This window comes from Sturnira hondurensis, unplaced genomic scaffold (assembly GCF_014824575.4).
Source record: "Sturnira hondurensis isolate 20B ecotype Veracruz unplaced genomic scaffold, ASM1482457v3 Scaffold0004474, whole genome shotgun sequence".
In the NCBI taxonomy this organism is placed as follows: Eukaryota; Metazoa; Chordata; class Mammalia; order Chiroptera; family Phyllostomidae; genus Sturnira; species Sturnira hondurensis.
The window spans coordinates 14,128,033-14,140,685 of NW_028077105.1; the positions used below are offsets into that span (position 1 = coordinate 14,128,033).

At 37.1% G+C, this 12,653-nt stretch overlaps 1 protein-coding gene across 2 annotated transcripts in view; it reads right to left on the reverse strand.

Moving 5' to 3' along the window:
* Nucleotides 1-6,114: 6,114 nt before the first annotated feature.
* Nucleotides 6,115-12,653, reverse strand: part of HSF2 (heat shock transcription factor 2) — a 37,357-nt gene continuing 30,818 nt past the window's right edge. Inside the window, exons 11-13 of one of the 2 annotated variants that reach the window (XM_037045839.1) lie at nucleotides 10,906-10,959; nucleotides 8,208-8,292; nucleotides 6,115-7,318 (exon numbers count right to left, since the gene is read on the reverse strand). In XM_037045839.1, the coding sequence (XP_036901734.1) occupies nucleotides 7,026-7,318; nucleotides 8,208-8,292; nucleotides 10,906-10,959 (432 nt within the window). In that variant the 3' untranslated portion in view covers nucleotides 6,115-7,025. The remainder of the gene's footprint in view (nucleotides 7,319-8,207; nucleotides 8,293-10,905; nucleotides 10,960-12,653) is intronic. The other variant, XM_037045840.1, reaches the window with a different exon arrangement.

Genomic DNA, 12,653 nt, shown 5'->3' on the forward strand with positions numbered 1-12,653 from the left:
CCCAAATGGCTAATGTCGAGTACCTTTTCACTGCAAATTTGCCATCCCTGTGACCTCTTCAGCAAAATGTCTCTTCATGTCATTTGGCTGTTTTTTAATTGGATTTTTAAATTTCTGTTGAGTTTTGAGAGTTCATATATTCTAGATACTTGTTCTTTTACAGATACATAGTTTGCAAATATTTTCTCCCAGTCTATAGCTTTTTTTTTTAAAAAAAATCCATCCTCTTACAGGGGTTTTAGGCAGAGTGAAAGTGTATAATTTTTTAAATACATTTTATTGATTATGCCTTTACAGTTGTCCCATTTCCCCCCTTCATTCCCCTCCACCCTGCACACCCCCTTCCCCACCATTCCTCCCCTTTAGTTTATGTCCATGTGTCTTAAGTTCTTTAGATTCTATTATTTCCCCTACTATTCTTGCCTTCCCCCCTATTTTCTACCTACCATCTATGCTACTTATTCTCTGTACCTTTCCCCCCCCTCCTTCTCCTCCTCCCACTCCCCTATTGCTAACCCTCCATGTGATCTCCATTTCTATGGTTCTGCTCCTGATCCAGCTGTCTAGTTTGCTTTTGTTTTAGGTGTGGTTGTTAATAACTGAGTTTGCTGCCCTTTCACTGTTCATACTTTTTATCTTCTTTTTCTTAGATAAGTCCCTTTAACATTTCATATAATAAGAGCTTGGTGATGATGAACTCCTTGAATTTGACCTTATCTGAGAAGTGCTTTATCTGCCCTTCCATTCTACATGAAAGCGTTGCTGGATAGAGCAATCTTGGCTGTAGGTCTTTGGATTTCGTGACTTGGAATACTTCTTTCCAGCCCCTTCTTGCCTGTAAGGTGTCTTTTGAGAAATCAACTGACAGTCTGATGGGAACTCCTTTGTAGGTGACTGTCCCCTTATCTCTTGCTGCTTCTAGGATTCTCCATTTTCATCTTGGCTAATGTAATTATGATGTGCCTTGGTGTGTTCCTTCTTGGGTCCATCTTCTTTGGGACTCTGAGCTTCCTGGACTTCCTGGAAGTCTATTTCCTTTGCCAGATTGGGGGGGAGTTCTTTTTTATAATAATTTGTTCAAATAAGTTTTCCACCTGTGGCTGTTTCTTTTCCCCTTGTTACCCCTATAATTCGGATGTTGGAATGTCTAAAGATGTCCTGGAGGTTCTTAAGCCTCTTCCTATTTTTTTTTGAAATTCTTGTTTCTTCATTCTTTTCTGTTTGGTCATTTTTTTCTTCCTCTTGGTCCACTTGATTGATTTTAGTCCCAGTTTCCTTTCCATCACTGTTGGTTCCCTGTGCATTTTGCTTCATTTCACTTAGTGTAGCCTTCACTTTTTCATCTAATTTGTGACCAAAATCAACCAATTCTATGAGTATCATCCTGATCACCAGTGTTTTGAACTGTGCATCTGATAGGTTGGCTATCTCCTGGTCGCTCAGAAGTATTGGCTCTGGGGCTTTGAGCTGTTCTTCTTGAGCCATGATGTTTTGGTCTGTTTGCCCCTGTCATGTATGAGGTGCAGAGCCACCAGGGCGGGGCAACCCAGGTCGCCAGGTTGTGATGTTGTATGTGGGGGCCGGGTCAGAGAGGGGCAACAGCGTTTTTTCCGCTCTCTTGGATTTCAGTCCCCATTGCTGCTTCCCACAAGCAAATTGGGCCCTTCTGGTGCTGGTTCCGGGGTGTGTGGGCTTGTGCACCCTCCCGGAACTTGTGGGTCTCCCCAAGTTGCGAGCCTGGGAGCCTCTCCTGGCACCTCAACCCCCCAAAAGTTTTTCCAGTTGGTGCTTTTAGGCTTTAATTCTCGTTGCTGGGGCCCTGGTTTGCAGTCTGTCTCACTGCTTGCTCCTTTGTCTGGTTTATTGGTCTGGCCGAATGATTCGTTGTCAGACTGCAGTACAATTCAATTTTCTGTCTGTTTTGGTTGCATTTTTTTACTAAATCTTTGTTGTCTTTAAACTTGGTTGTGTGAAGAGGTACAGTGTTTCCACCTATGCCTCCATCTTGGCCGCCGAAAGTGTGTAATTTTGATTAGATTCAATTTATCAAATTTTTTAAAAGACCCTGAATATCTCAAGTTATCTGTCTTGTCATCCTTGGGTTGTTTTTGAGGCAGCATGGAAGGTATTGTAGAACCTTCGGGCTCACAGATATGTTCCCTGTGATACTCTAGTCTACTGAGTCAAGGTTAACTGAAAATGGTTGATAATGTGTGCCTTTGATATATGGGGGGTGGGGGGGGCAAAAATACTGGAATTTGTTTTGAGAAATTGTTTATTTAAATGTATTCTTAAATGTTTAAACTTCAGTCACGTTCACAGTACTCCATTTGATGCAATACACCTATTGAGACTTTCTTCTACTGATCTTGTTCTTGAACTCATTGATTTTGATGCCAAAAGGTGCTTCTGCTGCTTTTTGTTTCCCTTCTTCCACACTGGCAAAATGTTTCTTAGAAGACTTTTTTAATTGAAGAAACAAAAAGTCGATTGGGGTGAGATCAGGTGAATAGAGAGGTTGGGGCATGGGGGTCATGCTGTTTTTGGTCAAAAACTGCTCACATTCAGCACAGTGTGAGCAGGTGTGCTCATTAAGTCACCTATCATGAAATGGACAAACACACTGAAGAGTCTTAAAAACCACCCCCCCTTGAAGCTGAATGCAGCCTCTCACTGGGGTAACTGCTACAGATGGGTTCCTAGGGCACTTGCAGGAGAAGCCTGTGTTACCATGGGCCTGCCCTCTAGAAGATGGTTCTGGTTTTCTGGGGGGAGAGGGGGTCCCCCTCATATGCTGAAAGTGGCACTTCACCTCTGGTCTTTCCAAAATCCCTAACCCCAGTCTAATCATGGAAAAAGCATCAGGTAACCCCCCCCCGCNAAACCCCCCCCCCCCCCCCCCCCCCCCCCCCATTGAGGACATAACGGATCAGGCCAGTATTCCTCAAAACTATCAAGGTCTAGCTTGCTTGTATTGTAGCCTGTTACCAATTCCTTGAAATGTGTTAATTTCCTTTGTTGCCTAATATGCAACCTGTTCTCAAAAAATATTTCATGTATGCTTGAAACAAAGGGCTAGGTACTAATTCTTAAATGCAGCATTCTATGTATGCTCATCATAGTGACTTTTTTCCCAGTGTGCAGACCTCCTCGCACTTCAGCCTCAACTCCTGGGTATGCCATGTGTATGAAACAGAGTAAATCTCTTAACATCACCTATAGGTTCTCAAACACTGACTTGATAAAACAAAACTTCACCACTGGTGAGTTGAAAGCAAGAGTTGAGTTCTGGCATATTTCTGGTCACAAAAACACCAAAATTCTAAAGGAAGACCCAAAACACTTCAGGATCAACACTGAAATAAATATTTTTATTACCCTTTCTTAAATGGATGTATAAAACACAAGATGATTTCCAATACACTTATTCCAGTTCAGCGTTGCAGGTGGCCAGAGGCTATTCCAGCAGCTTAGGGCATTGTGGTTCCCTGGACAGAACACGAATTGCGGGACACACACACTCACTCAACTGACACAATTTAGGGTGATTCACCTTGTGCGGATGTGGGAGGAAAGGAGTCCTGGAAGAAACCCACAAAGATATGGAGAAAACACGCAAACTGCACAGGGGCCCCAGCTGGGAATTGATTTCCTTATCGTTATAATGAAACCACACTAAACCAAATGGTATTTGAGGACCTGAGTAGTGACACCCTAAGTGGAACAGTTAGCTCTGTAATTCACAAGCTACTTCCTACTGCATCTCCTCAAAGGAGGCATGAGAAAGTTGGAGGTGGGACACAGATGTGTAGCCTCTCAACTGAGTGTCTTCATATGGTGATACTCGTTTTCCAAATAGTACACACTTTCTCTGATAAACACAAGCTGAATTATTTTTAAAGGAATCAGTTCCCAGATTGCCTCAGGACAAGGCTTTATCCTCCTTAACAATTATTCTTCTCACATTAGACAAAACTGACAGACCTTTCATCCATTCTGAATCTTACCAAGGCATTTGGATAAAATCTAAATAAGCAGAAATAATTTTAAATATTGGTGTGAAAGAGAGTGACTGTGTAATTGTTCATTTGTATGTAGAATCTAAACAAAAACGAACAAACAAAATAAAAACAGACCGAAGGGATGGTTGGTTACCCAGGGGGAGGAGATGAGAGAATGGGTGGAAAAGGCGGAAGGGCATATAGTCAATAATATTGTGCTAAGTTAACACAGTGACAGATGATCACTAGAATTAGTGAGCCGGTCACATTGTAAACTTCTCAAAACACCGAATCACCATATGGTACAACTAAAATATATACCTACTACACTTATATTTTTAAAAATGACTTGTAAACAAAAAAACTTTCTGTAATTCTGATGTTTTCTATTGAGTTCCTCTCAAAAATTAGAAGATGATGTAATTAAGTTACCAGCTGATAAAATGACTTTAAAAAAACTTCGTAATAGTGAATTCTGGTATATATTCTAGTTGTTCAAAGAATTGAATGACAACGTCAGTAAAAAAATCCTTCAATTTCAATCTGATTTTTGTTACAAAACTAAGTTTCTTAGGACTTTACATTTATAAGAGCAAAAAATAAGAATAAAATTGATCTTACTATGTTGACATTATTCTCTGAATTTTAAAAAATAGGGAAGAAACTCAAGATCTGTTCATCCATTAAAAGATGTACTTCTGATAAAAAATTTTTGTTGAGTAACAGTTCATCAAAATTTGGACTGTATACTAGTGAACACTAAAACTGTAATAAGTCAAACAAAGAAAATTCAGAGGGAGAAAGAACGTAAGTTTGTTGCCCCCTTACCAGAGCTCACGACTGAGTTCCCACGTTAGACTTCATGGGTCTACAGGAGGGGTGGCTCTCCTCTAAACTGACTCCAGAAGCCAAGTTTCCTCCTTCTTAAGTGTATGTTGGAAGCTACACACTCCTCTGCATGAAGTTGGTGGGTGAGTAAAGGGCAAGGATGACTGCATGAGGAAGGCTTTCACAGACCAAACCTGGAAGTTCTATGCATCACTTCTCTTTGATTTATCAGAACTCAGTTACAGAGCTACCCTGATTTACAAAGGTGGAAATAACCTAACTGCACGATCATGATGGGAAGGGAAAATGGTTTGTCAATCAGTTAACATTCTCTGCTACATATATTTGTTTTGATTAACCATGTATTTATAACTGAAGACTTTTTTAACACTTAGAATTTTAAGCGTACAGAAAACAATTTCAAATTTAGTTGTAGAGAAGTGTGATGACATCTTTCATTGCATGACTTTTGTGCATAATAAAAATAGGGTAAAATACTTTGAGGAAGTGAAATGAATGGTGAAATATAAGAAATCACTCTGGTATTTAGATTATTTTAGTTACATTTAAAAGAAACACCTGATAACTTTTTTAAAATAGTAGTCATTAACATCCTAAATTCATTTGAATTATCAAACTTTAGATGAAAAAACCTTAAAATGTCAACCTAAAATTACTAGGTGAATAAAGTCTTTCAAAAACATTTTTAGAATACTTCCAAAGCTCCAATATGTCTCCAAGGAGAAGAAATGTGATCATATCCCACAATGAGGAAGGGAAGAGAAACAATCATCTCTGAAGTTCTCTCTCCTTTCAGTCTTTCAACTCCTTTCACCTGAAAACGTCTATGAAAAACTTATGCAGAAAACTGTTCTGAAGTCTTTAATTAGTTAACCAAGATCCCACTGTCTAAGTATTTTAGGATATGCTAAGAAAAGGTTTACTATCCCTCTGTGCTAGGCTTTACTGTGAATTTTTACATGATAGAGAAATTCCAAGGCATTAAGAAACAGAATATGCCCAATAGGGAAACCATCTCTGTAATTCCTCAAGTAGCCCTGTAATATATTCAGATATTAACTGTATGGCTTCCAGCACTCTGCCTGAATCTTTAAGTGATAAAAGAAAAAGGTGGCCTTGTTTTGCGTGCAGTCTCAATAATCCTCTGAGCATCTGTTCCAAAGAGAGAAAGTGATTTGAAAATCTCTCATCTTTTTGGAGGGCAAAAACTGTAAGCCCTTATCCAGTGATAATGTTCTTTACATATTTGGAACAATGAGAGGCATACTTCTCTTAGTTCTTTATTAAAAACATAGTAAGAAAGCAACTATAATTTTTGAACAAAGAAATATAAAACACTAAGTTCAGAAACTTTATACTTCTCCTTATTGCAATACACAGGCTATCTTTTAGGATGAGGCACAAAGATTGTGGTGTAATTCATGTGAGTGTCACCTCTAAAGAAAACACATAACAGACACTAGTATGCAACATTCATTATATTTATTTTACTAAATATGGTTCAAAAAAACAAACCAAAAAACTTGTACTTAAAACTAGCCCAACTAGGTGGACTGGGCCGACGCCATCCCCACCCACTTCTATGTAGACATAACTGGAACCGTATCAGACAGCAAGCACTCATGTATGCATTCTTTGCCTTTCCTGTTGAACATGAATGAACTTCTCTGAATCAGGAGAGACAAATGAAGTTTTACAAGATACAGGCACTTTATGTTCCCAGTTTTAGAAATAAGCCAAGTGAAAAATATTTAGTAAAAGTAATTGGAACAGAGAAAGTTTTAGTAGTTCTACCATTAATTTTAGTGACTACACTCAATGCAGACAGACAGCATCAAACAAGTAAAACAAACAAAAGTTTAATAACTGGGGTTAATGGGCATATATATAAAAAATAATTCAAATTTCTACAACTGGAGAAAAATGCCCATCTGAATCCAAGTTAAAGATATGCCAATAATGTGCATTAAATCTTGTGTACCTACATAGCTGAGTAACATCTGAAAGCTTTGCAAGAGTGTGTGGTTAGTGAGAAAAGCAAAAGGTGCTTTTGATTCCACAGTATCCAATTAAACAACGAAAGCAATTTACAAAAAAAGGTACCAAATAATACTTTAAAATAAATAGTTCATCATTTTGATGAATATGTACATGTAGAGTCCACTTCTTGGAAATTTAACTATCTAAAAGTGGCATATCACTATCAAGAGGTGCAGGAGCAAGTTCACATAAATAGAACAGTGTGGCTTCACTAGCTTCGGCTTCTGTCAATGGTTCGAGACGAACAAGCTTACTTTGGGTTGGTTCTGGGTCCAGGCTGCTATCCAGAAGCTCATCAACTTCTATGGGTTTCTCTACAGTGGACATAACTTCTGATGATGCTGTGCTTCCCTGTTCAACAGTAGAAGCAGGGTTCCCATCCAGGAATGCAAGCAGTGGAAAGGCTGTGTACTGGATAAGCTGTTTATCTATAACAAAGATTAGAAAATAGCATTTTTATCCCCACCTTATAGAGTTCAAGATGATAGAATAAACAGAAACAGAGATGTGCACATATGCAATTACTAACCCAGCAAAACAAGAAATCAGGTATTTGTCTGTAAACATTGAACATTAAACATTAAAAAATGTTCAAGTCAGGAAAGTATATAGTCTTTTATTCAACAATTAAGAAATGAGGGTTGCCCTGGCTGGTGTGGCTGAGTGGACTGAATGCTGGCCTGCGAACCAAAGGGTTGCAGGTTCAATTCCAGCCAGGGAACATTCCTGGATTGCAGGCTAGGCCACCAGTTGGTGTACAAGAAGCAACCAATGAATGTTTCTTTTCATACATCAATGTTTCTCTTCCTCTCTTTCTCCCTTCCTTCCCCATCTCTAAAAAATAAAAAAAATCTTTAAAAAATGAAATGGTGTTATTCAGTTCTCATAAAGTTAAAATAGAAAAACAACACAAAAACACAACTTAAATTTTAAAAACTATTACCTCACCAATTCAATTTTCTATGTATGATGGAACCTTGACACATTATGCATAAAAATGAGACCAGCACACTCTGTGTTCTATTGTTAAGTCTGGCAAGAATTTCATTGGTATGCATTAGTTCCTATGTAAGACTCCTAATTTTATTTTATTCTATGTTAGAAAAAGAAAGGGAGAGGGAGAAAGAGACAGAGGCATCAATTTGTTGTTCCACTTCTTTATGCATATAAATTGGTTGTTTCTTGTATGTGCCCTGATCAGAGATCAAATCTACAACCTTGGCGTATGGGGACTGTACTCCAACCAAGCTGCCCAGCTAGGGCAGTATTCCTAATTTTAAAATTCTATAGAAACTGGTACACTACATTTATACCTACCTGTTTTGGGTTTAGATTTTCTTCCCTCTTCTGAGACTGGCTGAACTACATTGTTCTTGGTAGCTTCTAATCCTTTATTCTCGGACTAAAAGAAAAATAACATAATACTTTTTCATATTTTATATATTTCTGAAACTAGCAAAACATAAAAACTGGTACGTGAATATTGGTTTATTATCTGGAAAATATGGGAAGGAGAAGCATCAGGAAAGATCTGAATAGAGGCAACAAGAATGGTTAAGAAAACTATTTCTGTCATTAAGTGGGTGAAACAAAGACCTTGAACTAGGATGAAAAGTATGAAAAGGAGGGAACATTACAACAGTAGAATAGACAATCTGTCAAGGATAAAAGATGGGACTAAGTCAAGATTCCTTGTAATTAGGTAATTTTTAAACTAATTTTAAACAGTTTTCATTAAAAATGTACTAGACATTTCTCTTCATTCACAGAGTAAATGAACATACTTAGATTAGTTGAGGATAACACAGTAGCATCCTAAAACTATTCATCCCTGTATTTGGAAGCCTCAAAGTTAAAGTGGTTCTTCATTTCCTTTATGTGGCTCCTTCAGTTCTTTCCTGTCATTTAAATTGCTTCTTTCAACCAGTGTCTTCTCTTCTTACACCTGATTTTAAGGGAATTAAATCTCTAATGCTGTTAAATTCTTCAGTGCTCTTTCCAACGATGTTCAGAGTGAGCTGCAGAGGTTCACAATTTCTCGTAAATAGCCTTAAGTCCCAGATATCTGCATGCTGGTTAGGTAGACATGGTGTAATAAACATACTAATTCCTATAATTCCCCTGATATTCATAAAAAAATAAAGCAGTAAAAGTTTCCAGGATTCAGAGAGAATAAAAACACCAACATACAGTAAAAACTTAATACCTTTCCAAAAATTTACATTAAAATATTTCTCATTTAGCATTTACAATAAACATTAAAGCAGTAACAGAATTTTTATTTTTAGACTTCCTAAAAATATGTATTTTTCAAGAATGACACTGCTGTTAATATAAAACATATAAGAACCCAGATAACAAACAGGTTTCAGCTCCCATGCAAATTCTTATCCATTAGTAGTGGCCACCTAGATTTCTGTACTGAGAAGTATAACGTGTCCCCATTTACTTGGAAAGAGTGTTGTAATCCATGTCATGTAATACCTAAATAAGCAAGGGGATAAGAGTGGATGTGCCAATTATTTGAAAACAATCTAAATTCTAGAACTATAATGAAAAGTCACTCTCAAATTTAATTTTTCTACAGTATTTTGAAGTAATATGCAATTTGCTGTTTTAAAGCTATTTCTGAAAACTGTATTTAAGCTACTGGTTTTTGGCATAGGGAGGAGAGCTAAGAATAAAGAATAACTCAAATGTCTAAGCAATAAATAAACAGTATATTACATTCATTAATAAATGCATGATATGGGATCATTCAACTTAAGGTCTAACATTCAATAATATATTTACTAAAACATAGTGCTGAGATGGTCCACAGAATCTTGTAACATAAACCTACACAAACTACGGTATACATGCCAAACACAGCATACCATCTACTTTTGCAAATAAAGTTTTACGGGAACACAGCTATACTCGTTCTTTAAAGTACTACCTGTGGCTACTTCTGCACAAAGCTGAGTAGACATGACAGAGAACATATGGACTGCAAAACCAAAAATATTTACTAGCTGGTCTTTACAGAAAAAAATATGCCAACCCCTAACATAAATCAGCCAAAACCGAATGTTCAGTAAACTTTCTGGTTCAAAAGTTCACAACTTCTTTCAACTCCTATTACCCAGGCTGTAACTTTGAAAATGCAAAAATCTGGTTAGTCTATCCTCACACATGACAGTAGTGAGAAAAATTACAATCCCATTACTGTAATCACTCATTTAGTTGATATGAGTTTATATTTGGACTGTATAATATTTGATTCACCTTTGTAATCAATAAAAAACGGGGATTACTAAACAATGTGGTATAAATATAAGAAAAACATAGCATATACCTATTCAAGACAATAAACAGTACGAAGTAAAATAATGATTTCTAAATGTCTGCTCTAACAACCTCAACTTATCCTTTTTACTAATGAAAAACTAGTTTCAAAGAATTTCTTGTTAACATGTGCTAATCCCAACCGGAGTTGTTATACCTTTAAAAAAATAACAAAAACCATTACTTAAAGAAGTCTAAAAGCCATACTTTGTTTCAATTTACCTTATCTAAAGTCCCTACAAATCCCTGAGCTTTTACTATATTGTAATAAAATGAGGAAACTTATTTAAGAATATGTGTGCAAGCTAATTCTCAATTTAAAATGCTGAGAAGTTTACTGAAGGAATGAGAATGTAAAATCAAGCACATAAAACATAAAGAAATCATATTTTAATAAGATATTTCGGTGACATACCTGAACATGCCAAGTTTAATTACAAGATCTGCCAGCACTCTGAGGGCTGATTTCATACTGGTAGTTAATCATACAAGTACCAGTAAAACTGAGCAATGATCCACCCCAAAACCAGAAGCTAATTTTTCATCTTAAATTTTACTATCTTGTTCACACATACTAGATCAGAAGATAAAATGCTTTGTAACTGGGAGTGACACTGCTCTCTACTTACTAGGAGTGTTTTCAGATTCTTATAGCTATGGGTCCTGAGCAACATGAATTAAAACTTACTTTTGTATTATTGCTGTAATCTGTGGGATTCATCTGCACAGAACTAGTGAAAAGCTGAAAGACCAAACAAGAAAGATAAGTTTAAAAATATTTTTAAAAAACTAACTGTGTTCAAATTTTTATACAGCCATGTTGGGTGAAGAGATGTAGCTCCTGTACTAGAAGTTTCTATACAATAAAATAAATTTGGAAGAGTAAAGCAGGGAAGCAGAAAGAGAAACAAACAAATCAGAGCAAGTTAGCTCATGCATTAGATGTTGTACAGATTTCTCTATAAAACTATAAAGTAACCATTTGAGACAAACTGTGGTTTTCTACAGCTTCCCTCTCCCTTCATTTTATTTTTCTTCTCCCTAAATACGCCTTAAGTGGCAAACAGGACTGTGTTCCTTGTCCTGACACTAAGCCTTCACTGACCATTTGCTATTATGTGATAAATTTATAGAATCTGCTCTGTGACAGTGGCTCCTAGAATACAAATGGCATACCTTCTTGTTGGTTTTCACCTCATCTAGCAAGGGAAATTGTAGACACTAAGACCACTGCTTACTGCTCTCCTCTGTTCAGCCAGTTCACAGACACAACTTTTGTTTGTCGTAAGTTTCAAAGTCATTCATTTCATGGATTTATTAACCATATAAGAAATACTTGACATCATAAACAATATAAAATGAAGACACTACTCCTGCTCTTCAGGAGCTTACAATCTAAAAGACAAAATAGGCACAACATCAAATAACAACACATGGTCAGTTACAATCCAGCATAATAATAATAATGGATGGCAGAGCTCAAAAGTACTAAGGAGTTAAGAGAACAAAAGAAGGAAAACACACAGACACAAACACATATACATACACAAGATAAACAAAAAGTCTGGACGAAGCTATGTAACATTATCAGTCAGTCCCTGGGGCTGGTTAGGATCTAGAAAGGAGAGGACGGAGGGAAGAATACATGGTTATAACATTATCAACAACGAAGAATAAGATGACCAGTCCAAATGACAAAGAAGTTCTGAGTCGAATAGTGAGTTGTATACACAAGGTTCAAAAAGTAAAGAATGGCCAACCAGGAGATAAGACCATATTCTGTTGGCTTTAAAAGCTTTGGGAATGGACTAAGCAATGAAATAGGGCAATTAAAGCATTTTAACAGAATGAGCACACCAAAATAGTTCCTAGGACAGAATGTAATGCAGAAGCCACAGGCAAATTCCCTCTATCCTGTCTAGACATTGACTCCTCTCAAAGTTCCACATTCACAGACCTAAAAATATCCCCAGCTCTTCCTTTTCATTCATTAACTGTTTCCCCTGTCATATCACATACTGATGCATGAGGAGATTTAGTTCCTTGAGAGCTGTATGTGACTGCTAATCTCCGCCAGTTCAGCTTGCACTGCCTTAGAGACCTGACCACATTTGTCCCTACTGAGAGTGGAATCTAAAGAGGGCCAACAGTGTTAAGATCCTCACTCATTCTTTGCTCTACTCCCCCTACACATTGACTCAGGAATACCTTCATGTATTCCCAGCAGATTTATAGTATGAACTAGAAAAAAAAGTAGATCATACATGAGCAGACATGGTTGGTTGAATTTTATGACTCCACAATGGGTCACAGTACTAAACTTTGCAGAGAGAACCCATGAACTCTTCAGCACACTTATTCATGTCTTTATCATCTTTGCCATCTCAGACAACAAGGCAAACCCATGGGTAAATTTTTAATTTATGACAACAGCAC